This window comes from Thalassophryne amazonica, chromosome 3 (genome assembly GCF_902500255.1).
Source record: "Thalassophryne amazonica chromosome 3, fThaAma1.1, whole genome shotgun sequence".
In the NCBI taxonomy this organism is placed as follows: Eukaryota; Metazoa; Chordata; class Actinopteri; order Batrachoidiformes; family Batrachoididae; genus Thalassophryne; species Thalassophryne amazonica.
Window position 1 is genome coordinate 34391750 of NC_047105.1, and position 16546 is coordinate 34408295.

General features: G+C 44.0%; 1 protein-coding gene across 1 annotated transcript; it reads right to left on the reverse strand.

Annotated features, from left to right (window-relative positions):
* Positions 1 to 530: 530 nt before the first annotated feature.
* Positions 531 to 9062, reverse strand: LOC117507894. Its single transcript, XM_034167658.1, has 6 exons — positions 8945 to 9062; positions 8664 to 8812; positions 8503 to 8576; positions 8009 to 8107; positions 7819 to 7917; positions 531 to 940 (listed from the first exon to the last, which is right to left on the reverse strand). The coding sequence occupies exons 1-6, from the start codon at positions 9047 to 9049 to the stop codon at positions 747 to 749; spliced, it is 720 nt and encodes a 239-aa protein (XP_034023549.1). The 5' UTR covers positions 9050 to 9062; the 3' UTR covers positions 531 to 746.
* Between the last annotated feature and the right edge of the window lie 7484 nt (positions 9063 to 16546).

Below are 16546 nucleotides of genomic sequence, written 5' to 3' on the forward strand. Positions count from 1 at the left end.
TGCACACGACAGTCCCGGCTCCACACAGCGATCCGTTTAGAAATTATGTGGTGGTTTCTGCCTCTCGATGGCGGCTCGGAGTGCGCCGCGCTGTGCGCCATTGTGGGCCATCCTTAAAGCTGTAGTAACACTCCGTATTCTCTGTGAAGCCCGTAAAATTTTCACCGAAAGCCAGATAAATTTTTCGAATGGTTTCCAGCTGCCTGTCTCTAACAGTTTCTGAAAAAATTCTGATGGAAAAAAAGCCCATATCATTCCGCCATTTCCTCGCAATGAAACAATGACGAGAGGGGTGGACCACTGCTCACTCAAAGCCTGCCCACAGGCAAATGACACAAACTCACGCATGCGCACGAAGGTTCAAGCTTGACTGACGTAAAAACACATGAATCAAATCCATATAGTTTTTGAAAAAAATAAAAAGGTACGATACTTTTCTCACAGACCTCGTATGTCATCTTCATGGTTGTGTGGTGTCAACAATAAAATACAGAAAGACAGAAAGTCTGAATACTTTACTACAGGAATTGCCGCTGCAGCACACACATGCAGAGACACGTACATACACATGTACACACAAACGGTTGTGTCGTTATACTGAAACCTCTGATGTGTTGTTACAAATTGTAGACAGATATGACAAGTCAGCATTGTTTTTCAATCATAATTTGCTCATAAATGGAGTTCAGGAAGCAATCCTGAGACCCAACTAGTGGTTTAAATTCACTGACATGATGTAAAAACAATCACATAAAAGCATTTTTGATGAATGACAGGTAATCGTCATCAATAAGACTCGGAAGGTAGGTTAAAAAGAAATCCCACACGCACTTCTTGATTTCTTTGGAGGCTTTTTTCAGTCTCTGGGTCATCTTGACGTATATTCCCTCAAAATCAACATCAACGTCATCATCCTCCAGCCATTTGCAGTTGTCAAACCCTGAGCAGGAAGGAAATGATCAGATTAGTGAAAACAAAAAAAAAAAAAGCGTCAGTTTATCATTTAAATTGACAAAATATAAATTAAAAAAGGCATATATTTGAGTGGTAAATTTAGTTAAGCGTAATGAACTTCTTTTAGGGCCCCTTTACACGTAACACGATTGAAGCCGACTGGCCCATAAAGGAGGAAAAAAATCGGAGCCGCTTCAAACACCTCATACAGCTGTCGCCACAACCATTCGTGTACACCAGTGGCCGAAAGACAGCGAGTACCCATTCGACCCCCTCTCTCGGCAGGTGTCGGCCAAATTCCAAGTGCCACACATGAACATGCAACATTGCTCGCTGGGCACTTAGAAAAAGGGGGGCTATTTGTGCTCCTGGCATGAGGGTAGAGAGCAGGGGTCTCATGTACAAAGACTTGTGTTGACTTTCTACTAAAAGTTGGCGTAGGCAAGACCCTGAATCAGCCCTGAATCAGGTGTAAACATGTATATGTTCAGATGTATCAAAGTGTTCATAGGCATGAATCCACGCTAGGGATGGGTATCAATAAGATTTTATCCATCCATCTATCCATCCATCCATTTTCTTCCGCTTTATCCGGAGTCGGGTCGTGGGGGCAGCAGATCAAGCAAAGCCGCCCAGACCTCCTGATCCACACACACCTCCTTGATTCTGCTTATCGATCCGATTCCTTATCGATGCCTCTTGTGAATTTTTTGTGTACTAAAAGTAGACTTTACAGGTATTCTATGTCAGTGGGTCAAAGAGCTTTTTCTTATCGTGCACCCGCTCTGTGGAATGGTCTTCCTGCGACTGTGACACAGTCGGAGTCCATGGACATTTTCAAGTCAAGTCTCAAAGCCTATTTTTATTCTCTTTCTTATGAATAGTTTTTATTTTTTAATCTGTTTTATTCTTTCACTTCTGTTTTTAATTAAGTTTTTGAATTTTTGAATTTTTATTTATTTATTTTAATTTTTTATGTTGAACTGTTCTATGTGAGGCACCTTGAGACGGCTTTTGTTGTGAGTTGGTGCTTGATAAGCTGATTAAATTAAAATTGAATTGAAATTGAACAACATTTTTTTTTGAGTCTTAAAGTAAATAAATATGAAATTGGTCAGTGGATCCTTAAACTTTGGACATAAGAAACTACGTGGTGGATCCTTGATCTCTGGACGTAAATAGAACAAAATCTGTAGTTTCTGTCAAAAGCATTTCCTTTCAGACATTATTGGCATGAATGTCTTTCCATACATCTGAGCTGAGCTCAGCTGGCTGCGCTGCACATCAGGATGTAATTTATAAAGAATGCAGGATGTCTCATTTTGGGAGGAAAAAAAAAACGTTTTTGTCAATTGTAGTTTATTGTCTGTATTACAACATTTGTAAGAGGTGTCCTTTTATTTAAAGTGGCAATTCATTTTGAAGTTATTAATTCCGAGCGGACTCTGTCTGGCAGAGAGCCACTCAGCGTTTGGAGCTGTGACAACGGAACGGAGGAGGATTATCGTTTGCAACAAGACAAGAGTCCCAGTTAGTGACTTTAATCCACACAAAAGTGACTCACGATATTTTAATGGCTTTGAGAGGGGTTAAGAAGCGGACTTGCCATTTCTGAAGAGTAGCGAATCAAAGAACCAACAAGCTAGTGGATCGAAGCATTGCTTCATTGTTCACGCTTCAAAGTGGTATCGCGCTGCAGAAATGGTTGATTACAGACCCGTTGCAGGGTCTGTAATCAACGTAGAGGAATGATCATTTTCCCGACAAACACCCTCAAAAACAATGGCCGCTCTGAAGGACTGACAAGAGAATCGTTAAGCAAAAAGGCTATTGATAGCGACCAAATTCAACCTGTCTGTGAAAAGTGTTAAAGTGCCACACAAAGTGGCGTAACCTAGCAACACACATGGGTGTGACTGTGCTGACCTCCCGCCCCCCCCATACACACACAGAAATGGCATGTGGATTCCTCTATGTAACGAATATTTATTCGGCCATAGACGCTTTTACGTTGTCAAATCGGATTTCATTGTGTAAACAAGCGTTTGTGGCAACTTGTTTACAACATTGCATCGTTATGGAGGTGAGTTCAACCAAAATATGTATTTCGGTGTTTAACTAAGATAATTGTGAGTCTTTAATGTGAGTTCTATATATTAAAAAAAAAAGCATGTTGTTAGGGTTGCATGTCGGGAACAGGTTCTTTTCAGGTATCCTTAAGAAATTATTCAGTCCATCGACATCAGTATCCTTTTTGCTTAACGATTCCCTTATCGGTTTTTGGGGGTGTTTGTCAGGAAAATGAGCATTTCTCTACATTGATTACAGACCCTGCAGCAGGTCTTTATAATCAACCGTTTCTTCAGTGCTTTGAACCTTGAACCAATGAAGCAGTGTTTCCATCTGCCTCCCAAGGGGGAGATGCAGAAGGCTTAAATTACAATTACAAATGCCTCCATTGGCTGAACTGCTGTGCGTGCATAGTGACATCATGTAAAGGTGCATTTAAGGTTGCGCAAAAAATAGGAATTATTATATTTTTGCATTTATCACGATTTTTATGTGGGTTACATCCGACAGGTTTTTGTGCATAAGCGCACTTTGTACATGAGGCCCCAGATGACCGCATTCGAGCTGTCTGTGAAAATTGTGTAAGTGCAACACGAGTCTGGCGTTACCAAGCAACAGACATGATGGGTGTGACTGTACCGAACCCCCCTCCCACCACCACTCACACACAAATGGCTTCTGGATTCATGGTGTGTGTCATCCCCCAAAACACACCATGAATCCAACATTGTCAGGTGTGGCTGAGGGTTCCGGAGTGTGGTCACTTTTCCAGTGCAGTGCGCTGCTGGAACAGCTGACCGCTGTGTACTGCAGCTCAGCTGGTGAACATGCAATGCACATGTGCGGGTGGGTGCTCATGCACTCATGATATGCTGATAATTATGTACAGACACAATCACATGAGGGTTGGTCAGTGTCTGAATGCGCAGCACAGTGTGAAATAAATGAGCCGGCCGTCAGGCTGATGTCACTTCCACCACGTACATTGTAGTTTACATGACAAACAAAAAGAGTGGAAATCAAATAAAGCAAATAAGGGTAAAGGAGTAAATTCATTAATGTGTGATTGCTTTGCTCATACGCTTTGCTGTGGACATAGAGCGCCTGTCAGGTGACCGCCGCGCACCCCAATGCTGGACGCCACAGTGAGGCACGTGTAACTGTGGGATTTCCCCATATTGTAATTTTTAAAACACATATCACATTTACAACGCGGTCACCAGCGGATCACTGCGCGCTGGACATACCATGCCAGCTGATGTCTTCATGAGACGAGCGCATCAGGTCATTCATGTAAAACAAAAGGGAGAACAGTAAATCCACATCATTTCATTACTTCCTGGTGTATATCTCGGCGAAGGCTATGTCCGCTCTTTATAACAGGAATGAAATATTATGAATTGTGGTGGGTTTATTTTTTTTTTTGCTTTCCATGTGCTCGCACTGTGTTTGTGTGCATGAACCTGAGTGTGCACAAGACCATCACAGCAGTATCATGCACGCCTGTCTGACCATGTGTCCCTCCGAACAGCAGGTGGAATGTTTTGCGCTTCCCCTTTTCGTTTTTGTGTTTGCTGCATTTTCGGCCGGTTTCTGCTTCGATTTTTCCATTTTCGTGTTGTGTGAAGGGGCCCTTACCCTTGCAAAGGACAGGTCAAAGCATGGAGGCAGATTTGGTTAACATAGATTACCAAAATAATGGATGAGTCAAGAAAATGCAACATACAGACAAACATTTAAGGAAAGATTGACTGTGTAAAATACACAAAATAAATAAATATCGACTAGATCATGTCTTATGGGGCATGGTTGTATACTTATTGTATATCAATACAAAGCTAACTAGAGCACCGTGCTTGTAGAAAAAAAACTTTCACCAACACTCATTTCCAATTCCACAAATTTTTACCTTGGAAAAAACTTTCAAGGTCAAAGTTCTGTTAGAAGTGGCTTTCATAAGTTTAATTAGATATGATGAAATGCCAGGGGTATGTGTTTAGTACATGCACTTGAATCAAAGTTTTTTTGTGGTGCTATCACGTTTTTTATTTTTTTATTTATTTATTTTTTTGTACTTTTTCAGTTTCTGAATTCTTTGTTAGATAATTTTCAAAGAGTATTGGTTATCTCTTGATGACAGGTGAGATCCAATCCAATGAGTCAGTTTTTTTCCAAGGGTATCACACAAACACATTACTTATTGGATGAACGCAATTCAATTATGGGCAGGATTTCCATATAATAAATATACAGTGAGGAAAATAAGTATTTGAACATGCTGTGATTTTGCAAGTTCTCGCACTTAGAAATCATGGAGGGTTCTGAAATTTTTGTCTTAGGTGCATGTCCACTGTGAGAGACATAATCTAAAAAAAAATCCGTAAATCACAATGTATGATTTTTTAATAATTTATTTGTATGTTACTGCTGCAAATAAGTATTTGAACACCTGTGAAAATCAATACAGTAGCCTTTGTTTGCAATTACAGAGGTCAAACGTTTCCTGTAGTTTTCCACCAGGTTTGCACACACTGCAGCAGGGATTTTGGTCCACTCCTCCATACAGATCTTCTCTAGATCTTTCAGGTTTGGAGTTTCAGCTCCCTCCAAAGATTTTCTATTGAGTTCAGGTCTGGAGACTGGCCAGGCCACTCCAGGACCTTGAAATGTGTATTACGGAGCCCCTCCTTAGTTGCCCTGGCTGTGTATTTGGGGTCATTGTCATGCTGGAAGACCCAGCCATGACCCATCTTCAATGCTCTTACTGAGGGAAGGAGGTTGTTTGCCAAAATCTCGCAATACATGACCCCATCCATCCTCCCTTCAATACAATGCAGTCGTCCTATTCCCTTTGCAGAAGAGCACCCCCAGAGTATGATGTTTCCACCCCCATGCTTCACGGTTGGGATGGTTTTCTTGGGGTTGTTCTCATCCTCTAAACATGGTAAGTGGAGTTGATTCCAAAAAGCTCTATTTCTATTCTGGTCTCATCTGACCACACGACCTTCTCCCATGCCTCCTCTGGATCATCCAGATGGTCACTGGTGAACTTCAAACGGGCCTGGACATGTGCTGGCTTGAGCAGAGGGACCTTGCTGCCCTGCAGGATTTTAAACCATGACAGCATCATGTGTTACTAATGTAATCTTTGTGACTGTGGTCCCAGCTCTCTTCAGGTCATTGACCAGGTCCTCCTATGTAGTTCTGAGCTTTCTCAGAATCATCCTTATCCCACAAAGTGAGATCTTGCATGGAATCCCAGACCGAGGGAGATTGACAGTCATCTTGTGTTTCTTCCACTTTCTAATAAATAATCATAACAGTTGTTGTCTTCTACCAACCTGCTTGCCTGTTGTCCTGTAGTCCATCCCAGCCTTGTGCAGGTCGACAGTTTTGTCCCTGGTGTCCTTAGACAGCTCTTTGGTCTTGGTTATGGTGGACAGGTTGGAGTGTGGTTGATTGAGTGTGAACAGGTGTCTTTTATACAGGTAACAAGTTCAAGCAGGTGCAATTAATACAGGAAAAGAGTGCAGACTAAGAGAGCTTCTTAAAGAAAAATTAACAGGTCTGTGTGAGCCAGAATTCTTCCTGGTTGGTAGGTGTTCAAATACTTATTTGCAGTAGTAACATACAAATAAATTATTAAAAAAATCATACATTGTGATTTCTGGATTTTTTTTTTTTTTTTTTTTTTAGATTATGTCTCTCACAGTGGACATGCACCTAAGATGAAAATTTCAGACCCCTCCATGATTTCTGAGTGGGAGAACTTCAAATAATTATTTTCCTCACTGTATGTAGTCCAAAGTACATTAAATTCAATGATCTTGCATGGATGTGATTTTGGCATGTCTGTCTGTTAACTGTAAATAAATATTTCACCTTGGATTGTAATTGCTACTTAAGCTGACAGCCAAAAAATAGGTGTTTAGATAATTGCTGCTGTAAACAATTAAACATTGACCAAAAAAAAAAAAAAAGTGGTCTGTTGGCTACTACATGGGTTGAGCGATAACATAAAATGACTCTGGAATGGGTCAGTTACAAGAACTGTTGGATGGATAAACAAGCAACATAAAAAAAAAAACAAGAAGGCGTGTCAGCATTGCAATTCCAAGACAGTTCTTTGCAATGTGCACTTCTATAAGATGGTATACTACAAGAGCACAGTGTCAGAAATGATCAGGTAGATAGCACTCATTATACCTATTGTAATTAATGTCCCATTATTTTCATATGCTGGTGTCAATGGTCAAGTATAATATCATGGTAAGATAGCACTGAAGACAGAAATCTGTATTTTTACCCGTATGATTTATGTTTCTAAATGGCTGCAACCATATTTGTCTTCATGCACTTCAGACAACAAATTACTACCCTGAACATAAACTCCCCTACTATGGTTCAGTGGGGGGAAACATCAAATCAAAATGGGGTGGTTATGGGAGGACTGGATGGAGAGCAAATGGCAGAGATGGAGGAGAAGGAGGTTTTGTATGAATGGGGCCCTCAGTTGCTTCACTTCAGGGAGCTGTGGTGGATGTTGCTCCCGTAAATAAGCTTCTGTTCTTTGATTCTTATCCATTCCCTCACCAGAAAAAAAAAAAAAAAAAAACTTTCATTTGTTCGGAACGCCATCTTCATTTCATGTTTCAAAAACACAACATGTTATGTATTCTGCAAAATACTTTTCACCTTATTTCTGTCAAAAGTCCTACTGTATATATGCAAACTTTACTTATATTATTTTCCTCTGTGTGCGTATGTGTGTCCTTAATCTGACGGTAGACTCACCATCGTCGTTGTTAAAGACTTGTGGCTTGGACCAACCAAGACACTGTGCCTGTGTCTCAAACTCCTTCACCTCCGCAGTGGACACAGTCTTTCTCCTACCTGGAGATGAGGTCATAAAATACTTCTGAAATGGTGAAGAAGCATTTTAAATGCACTGCTCAGTGTCACGTTATCTGTATTTTGTTCTTACTGAGGAGTAAGAGATTCTTCGGTGTGTCTTGATCCTTTATGACAATGCAGTCTGGACACCCACTTTGTAGAAGAACATGTGGTTCTTCTCCAGTGACGTCTGAGAGAAACAAAGGGAAGGTGTGAATGCTAATAACACATTTTGCATCCAGGTTTAAACACCATAAATTGATCATCTATAACAGTGATATTTAATTAATGAAAAGTGGTCACATTTTCCCTCAGTTAATATCAAACTGACTCTTTGACTTCTCCCCTGTTTTCACTCTAGACTGCCACAGCAGGTCTGTGGTGGGAATGAAAGTATGACAATATCTGTAAAACTAAAGGAATTTAAGTCATAACTTTTAATAAGAATTTTCAAAAAGGGGATGTTGACACACAGTACAAGTCATTGCTTCAAACACAAACACAAAGACATACAAAAAGCTGGAAGCCTACAGTGAAAGTGTGGAAAAAATACAGAACAGGAGAGAAGGTGAGACAAACACTTACTTTTGCTGTTAACATCAAATATGGTGTTTGTCTTGTAAAAAATGGTGTCAGAATCATTGACACAATATCCAAACCTGCAAAAGTTTTAGCAGAGGAATAAGTTGACAGTTGTTTAGTATCATGATGTACATTTAAGGATTTGGACCAACACACTTGCTTACATTTTAATGGCCGTGACCACAGTATAGGTGTTTGGTGGCGTCTTTTCTGTAAAATCCATTGAAAAACTTGTCCAAAGTAATGTGTTCACCAACAATGGAATCAAACAAATGTCTGACGAATGTGCAATGACGTACCATTTCCCAGACAGCTGAATCCAGAAAACAAGCAAATATTCAGTTAAAACAAACAAAAACAATTGCAGGTGGAGCTGAGTTTGTTCAATAAAGTAGTTAGAAAAAGTTTAATATTGTAAAACTGCATTACTTGTGACAAGACTTACATCTGGACCTTTTTCCACTGCTTTCAGTAGTGGCTCACAGGTCAGTGGGGCGCTGTGGGACGCAGTGAGAAGACTCAACACAACACCAATGCACAAAGAATTCATCGTGACTCGCAAAGCAGTGTTCCCTTTGGGTCAGTTTTATACAGAAAACAATGACCAATTACAGCTGTGGCTTCTCTTGCTGCCCATTTCTGAAACACCGCCAGACTGTCTGCAGGTCAGCGTTTTAGCAATTTCAACATGATGTTGACTTTGTAAGCAAAATGTAAAGCAAACATGGCCTGAAAAATGGGAAAAAAAAACTGAAACCAGTAGCAGGGGTCACGGTGCTGAGGTTTCAGAAAACCTGTGACACACATCACGGTGTTAAATATCTGGAAAAGATGTGCTTAAAATAATGTCACTATAAATCTCTACAAATTCAGGTCTCCACAAACATGTTTATGATCATTTCAACAGAAAATTGCAAAATTTGTAAGTGAATGAAGAAATAAAAATGAATGTCCTCATGAAAGTTGGTTTGCTGAGGCTGTATTTAGTTACAGTGCATCCCAAAATTATTCACAGTGCTTCACTTTTTCCAGATTTTATGTTACAGGTTTATTCCAAAATGGATGAATTTGAGGAGCTGGTCTGTATGAAAACAGAATGGTCTGCTGATGTTGACAAGCTACAGATGCTGAGATTTCCCAATGTTTTCTCTTACTTCGTTTGTGGTGTCAGCATCTCCATATATGAACAATTTTGAAATTATAAATCACTCGATGCCCACATTCAATTTCCCAGTGGCTGCATGCAGGATCTGCAGATTTGTAAGTGCAGTAACCAGAAGGCCATCATGCTGTCGGTCATTCACTCACTCTGTGTCTCTCGCTGTTAAACACAATCATGTTGCTGTTTGTAACCACGTAAAATACAAAAAAGCAACTTATTTTAACACTTATTTCTATGTTTTTTCCATGTTTCTACTCTTCTATTTTCATGATCTGTGTTGCTCTCTGCCATTTCAAAGAAGGAAAGCTGAAAAATCTAACTCGGCTTTTCCATTGTGATTGTGTTTGTGTGAATGGTTGTGACATTTTAAAACACAATGTTGGTTTTCGGCCTTGCCGCTTATGTGTAGAAAGTTCTCCAGATTCTCTGAATCTTCTGATTATATTATGGACTGTAGATGATGGAATCCCTAAATTTCTTGCAGTTGAACATTGAGAAACATTGTTCCTATAAAATGTTGGACTTTTTTTTCCCGCAGTTGTTCACAAAGTGGTGATCCTCACCCCATCTTTGCTTGTGAACAGCTGAACCTTTTGGGGATGCTCCTTTTATACCCAATCATGACACTCACCTGTTTCCAATTAACCTATTAACCCGTGGAATGTTCCAAACAGGTGTTCTTTGAGCATTCATCAACTTTCCCAGTCTTTTGTTGCCCCTGTCCCAACCTTTTTGAAATGTGTTGCAGGCATCCATTTCTAAATGAGCAAATATTTGTACAAAAACAAAAAACTCTATCAGTTTGAACATTAAATATCTTGTCTTTGTGGTGTATTCAATTGAATATAGGTTGAAGAGGATTTGCAAATCATTGTATTCTGTTTTTATTTACATTTCACACAACGCCCCAACTTCATTGGAATTGGTGTTGTATGAATCATATGACAGATACATTGTCAGTATGAATTAGAAGACATATCTGTAATATTATGTTATCATGGCTGTAGCACCCCATTCAGATGTGCTGCACTGCAAGTCAGTGTATCACAGAGCTACGGAGGAACTGGTGCATCTGATCTGCTTCTCACAGCTGTGATACATATCATATGACATTTCCAACATCTAACTCATATGAAGGAATGACATTACAAGCATATTATCAAGACATTACAGTATGAATAGAATAAATAATCCCCTTTGGAATGGCTCCAGGTGTGGCTCCCACCACTTGGCATGCAGCCAGGCTGCAGCCTGTGATATAATCCATGTGATCCTGGGAGCAACTTTAGATGGAGACAACAGCCAAGTACAGAGGGTGAATGCCCTGTCCACCATGACCGAAATATTCCATATAATGTGGTGTCTAGTTGGACAGCAGCAAGACACCCCGCTGCGTGTCAGAGCATGTAACACCCATTCACAAGGGTCAGAGGGTCTGTTATGTGCAGCATTAGGTGATTGCCAGGACACACAGGTGAACCACAGTGTGATAACTTCATGGAGCTAAGGTCTTGGAGAGAGGAAGGGCATGAGGGGGTGGGAAGGGGGTGTACAACAGTGGGAGGGAGAGAGATAGAGAGGGAGAGAGAGGGAGGTTGAGCGAAGGAGGGTGGTGGGTGGCCGCTGTGTAACGCATTAATATCCACACCTGGGTTGACACTTTTGTGTTTTATGCATTTAATCCAATATATGGCTCCGATACATGTAATCCAGGTTCTCCTGCATGTGGATGTTCTGTCATGCATCGCACTGTTGGCTATAACTGCCGCACCAGTAATAACGAGTGTTTACATCAGTGAACTGTGGCTGTAATGATTTGTCCACACGCGTATACATGCTCTACAGCTAGTGGATCACGGGTTACATGTCACCAGTTCATAGGTTGGATGTCATTTGAAATCCAGCAGGGAGACATGGCAGGTCTTCAAAAGATAGCGGACCACAGCACTCGTTCTGCCACACCCCTCCCCTTTCTTGCCTTCCACCCAGACCTCTGGTGGCACTCAAACTGCACCTGGATGACAGTCGATGTGCATTCTTATTATTCTTACTGCAATCTGACAGCAGTCTAAGTATTCGTAGTGTGTTCAAACTACATTTGAACTGCATTCGTGGCATGCACACTGACTGTGCAAGACTCAGTCGATTCATTCTAAGTAAGTCAATTCATGCATTCTAAGTATTCAACCAGCATTCATACACAGCCTGTCGGAAAATCTTTCCCTCCCGACTGCGTCTCAATGTTTGCCTTTTTTTTTTTTTGCCATTCAGCCTGATTCACCTTCATTCATGATCATTCTTGCTAAGTGTGATGGGACCCTTAGGTGGAACTTCACAGCTTTCCTTAACAGCTGTATAAGATGGTTGTCCTTGCAGAAAGAAAAAAAAAAACACTTAATACGGCATTCACAAGTTGGCAGTCAGCAGCATTTTCAATGAGAGATTGAGGGAAAAATTCTGTCACCACTGGCTGTGAGCATGACAGCCTTGTCCCATGATGGCACTTAATGTCAAAAGGTAAAATTTTTCAACTTTCGCTGTTTACCTCAATAACAAGAACAAACCAGATGTTTTATCTTTAACAAGGAGGGAAAAACGTACAGCGAGAGATGGGTTATTTAATTGCAGAGAGCTGCATAGTTTTACACAGGTAAACATGAATCATTTGTTTATTTTAGAATGAATTAATTTAGAACCTCTCAAAAATATTTTTCTTTAAGTTGCCATCACAGCCAGTGTTTCCTTTTTTAATGTAACACTGTGCAAAACTGTGAAAACTCTGTTGTTGCTGTTGTATCTTTAAATTTAGTAAATCGTCATTCAGGAATTCTGCTATGACAACCACTCATGGGTTTTCTTACACTGACATGTGAATGCAGCATAAGGAAGCCACCCATGTGACCTGCTTCATCTTTGGACCTTGACACCATTGCATAGTAGATGATTCTTCAACACTGGACGAGTGGACATTCTTCAGAGAACCTTGGAGCTTGCAAATGGTTGAATTATTTCCAAAGATAATGATGCAACACTAGCAGCCTACTGTTGTTTTTATCTGACATGCTATGTACATTGGAAGTAGAACACAAGTACAGTATAGGCAGTGGGTAGAGTAAAAACACACTGCACTGCATATACTGTATTTAAATGTACATTAAAGTTCTCCATTTTCATTCTCTTGATGTGCCATGCCTATGCATTTGTTTGCTTGCTCTTTGTACATTTTACTTTGCCCTGCCCTTTTGCACAATTATATTATCAGTACTGCCGTGACACTGCAAATTCCCATTATCGGACTTACAAAGGATCTTATCCAGAGGTAGAAAATCCTGGTTTCAGTAATAGTCCTACCACACGTCTGTTCCATCCACCAACTCAACAAACTGATTCTAATTAGAGCAGGTAGATGAGCTAATCAGTGAAATTACCTGTTTTAGGTGTTGTGAAGGTGTAGGAACACGGACCCACAACAGGGGGCGCTAAATGAACGGACAATGGATAAGCCAAACAGTAACAATTTAATGTTGTGAAATGCACAACGGAATACAGACAAACACAGTTTTGGTACCACAGACAATTAAATGTTGAGTGACATGTGGGCAGGCTTGAGGATAGGAGACGTCCGTCTAGAACCGAGCCGGATCCCAGCCTTCACCGCCAACGACTCTGAAGAACACCGGAGCCGCCAAGTCCTGGAGCCCCAGGTGGCCACCGTCTCCAGCTGTCAGACCGGGTACTGCTGGCAGAGAACAGAAACAGTTTTGATGAGTGTGAGTTCGCACACTCAGTAATTCCACCGTCTGTGTTCTTTTGGGAGGGAGCACCTCCACCACCAATCACACACTCGTGCAGCTCCTGTCTAACCACTTATCTGGTTGGAGTGTGAAGCGAAGCCGTTGCTGATCACACCAAACGCCAACTCCCCAGATAAGGCAACACTACAGGAAAACGTCTGCAAAAAGAGTTCAGACTATTTGTCAGAGTTGAATACAGCTGAGAAGTTACCTCCAAGGTAGCTGATTTCTCGGCGGGGAGGTGGAGTTGCAGTCCGGCCTTTATGGTGGTGGTGGTATGATGGGAATGAGTGACAGCTGGTGCTGATGACGGGTGACAGCTGTCACTCCCGGTTGCTATGACACCCTCTCGTGCTTGAAGCCCGCACTTCAAGCAGGGCGCCATCTGGTGGTGGTGGGCCAGCAGTACCTCCTCTTCAGCGACCCACACAACAGGACCCCCCCCCCCTCAACGGGTGCCTCCTGGCGCCCGACCAGGCTTGTCCGGGTGCCGCCGGTAGACGTCGGCCAGGAGGGCCGGGTCCACGATGAAGCTCTTCTTCACCCAGGAGCGTTCTTCGGGTCCATACCCCTCCCAGTCCACCAAATACTGGAACCCCCGGCCCTTCCGACGGACGTCCAGGAGCCGGCGCACAGTTCAAGCCGGCTCCCCGTCAATGATCCGGGCAGGCGGCGGCGCCGGTCCGGGGGCACAGAGGGGAGAGGAGTGGCAGGGTTTGAGTCTCGACACATGAAAAACCGGATGTATCTGGGCTGAGGACTTTTAGGATGGTGAAGGGTCCGATATATCTGTCCTTTAGCTTTTGGGATTCCACTTGTAGGGGAATGTCTTTCGTGGATAGCCAAACCGCCTGCTTGGGCTGATACGTAGGGGCCGAGGCATGCCGGCGGTCTGCATGGGCCTTGGCCCTCATCTGGGCTTTAAGCAGGGCAGAGCGGGTTGTACGCCACACCCGACGGCACCTCCTCAGATGGGCCTGGACCGAGGGCACCCCGACCTCTCCAATCCACCAACATAAATAATGGGGGCTGGTACCCCAAACATATCTCGAATGGGGAGAGGCCGGTGGTAGATGACACTTGGCTATTATGAGCGTACTCGATCCAGGCCAGATGGTCACTCCAGGCCGTCGGGTGCGCGGAGGTCACGCAGCGGAGGGCCTGCTCCAACTCCTGATTCATCCGCTCTGCCTGCCCGTTCGTCTGGGGGTGGTACCCAGACGAGAGGCTTACTGTGGCCCCCAGTTCCCTGCAGAAACTCCTCCAGACCTGGGAGGAGAACTGGGGACCACGATCTGAGACAGTGTCCGATGGAATCCCATGCAGACGCACGACATGGTGGACCAGGAGGTCTGCAGTCTCCTGGGCCGTCGGGAGCTTCGGGAGGGCCACGAAGTGGGCCGCTTGGAGAACCGGTCCACTATCGTGAGGATGGTTGTCTTGCCCTGGGACGGCGGGAGGCCCGTGACGAAGTCCAGGCCGATGTGAGACCAGGGGCGATGAAGCACGGGCAAAGGCTGGAGGAGACCCTGGGTTCTTTGGTGGTCCGCTTTGCCCCTGGCACAGGTGGTGCAGGCCTGGACGTACTCCCGGACGTTGGCTTCCAGAGACGCCCACCAGAAGCGCTGCCGGACAACTGCCATGGTTCTTCGCACCCCTGGGTGGCAGGAGAGCTTGGAACCGTGACAGAAGTCCAGGACTGCAGCTCTGGCCTCTGGTGGGACGTACAGTCTGTTCTTGGGGCCGGTCCCCGGGTCCGGGTTCCGTGTCAGGGCCTCCCGGACGGTCTTCTCCACGTCCCAGGTGAGGGTGGCCACGACAGTGGACTCGGGGATGATGGTTTCGGTCGGGTCTGACAGCTCGGTCCTGACTTCCTCTTCGTGCACCCGGGACAGGGCGTCAGACCGTTGGTTCTTCGTCCCGGGGCGGTATGTGATCCGAAAGCCAAAACGCCCGAAGAACAGTGACCAGCGGGCTTGCCTGGGGTTCAGACGCTTGGCGGTCCGGATGTACTCCAGGTTCCGATGGTCAGTGAAAACCGTGAATGGCTCCGAAGCTCCTTCCAACAGGTGTCTCCACTCCTCCAGAGCCTCCTTCACCGCAAGACGTTCCCGATTGCCGACGTCATAGTTCCTTTCAGCCGTGGTCAACCTGCGGGAAAAATAGGCACAAGGGTGGAGAACCTTGTCGGACTCCCTGCTCTGGGACAGCACGGCTCCTATCCCTGAGTCAGAGGCGTCCACTTCGACTATAAACTGGCGACTAGGATCGGGCTGCACCAGAACTGGCGCAGTCGAGAACCGGCGTTTCAACTCCCTAAACGCGGCTTCGCACCGATCCGACCAGGTGAAGGGGACTTTTGTGGAGGTCAGGGCTGTCAGGGGACTAACCACCTGACTATAGCCCTTGATGAACTTCTGGTAAAAAATAGCAAAACCGAGGAACTGTTGCAGTTTCCTACGGTTTGTTGGTTGGGGCCAGTCTCTCACCGCCGCTACCTTGGCCGGATCGGGTGCGACGGAGTTTGAGGAGATGATGAACCCCAGGAAGGACAAAGAAGTACGGTGGAACTCGCACTTCTCGCCCTTCACAAGCAGCCGGTTCTCCAACAACCGCTGCAGGACCTGACGTACATGCGTAACATGACTCTCAGGATCCTGGGAAAAGATGAGTATATCGTCTAGATATACGAAGACAAACCGATGCAGGAAGTCCCGCAAGACATCATTTACCAAAGCTTGGAATGTTGCTGGGGCGTTAGTGAGGCGGAACGACATGACCAGGTACTCAAAATGACCTAACGGGGTGTTAAATGCCGTCTTCCATTCGTCTCCCTTCTGGATCCGAACCAGGTGGTACGCATTCCTAAATAAATCCAGTTTTGTGAAAATCTGGGCTCCATGCAGGGGCGTGAACACTGAATCTAACAGGGGCAGAGGGTATCGGTTGCGAACCGTGATCTCGTTCAGCCCCCTGTAATCAATGCATGGACGGAGTCCGCCGTCTTTCTTGCCCACAAAAAAGAAACCAGCACCTATCGGGGAGGTGGAGTTCCGGATCAGCCAGGCAGCTAACGAGTCCCGGATGTAGG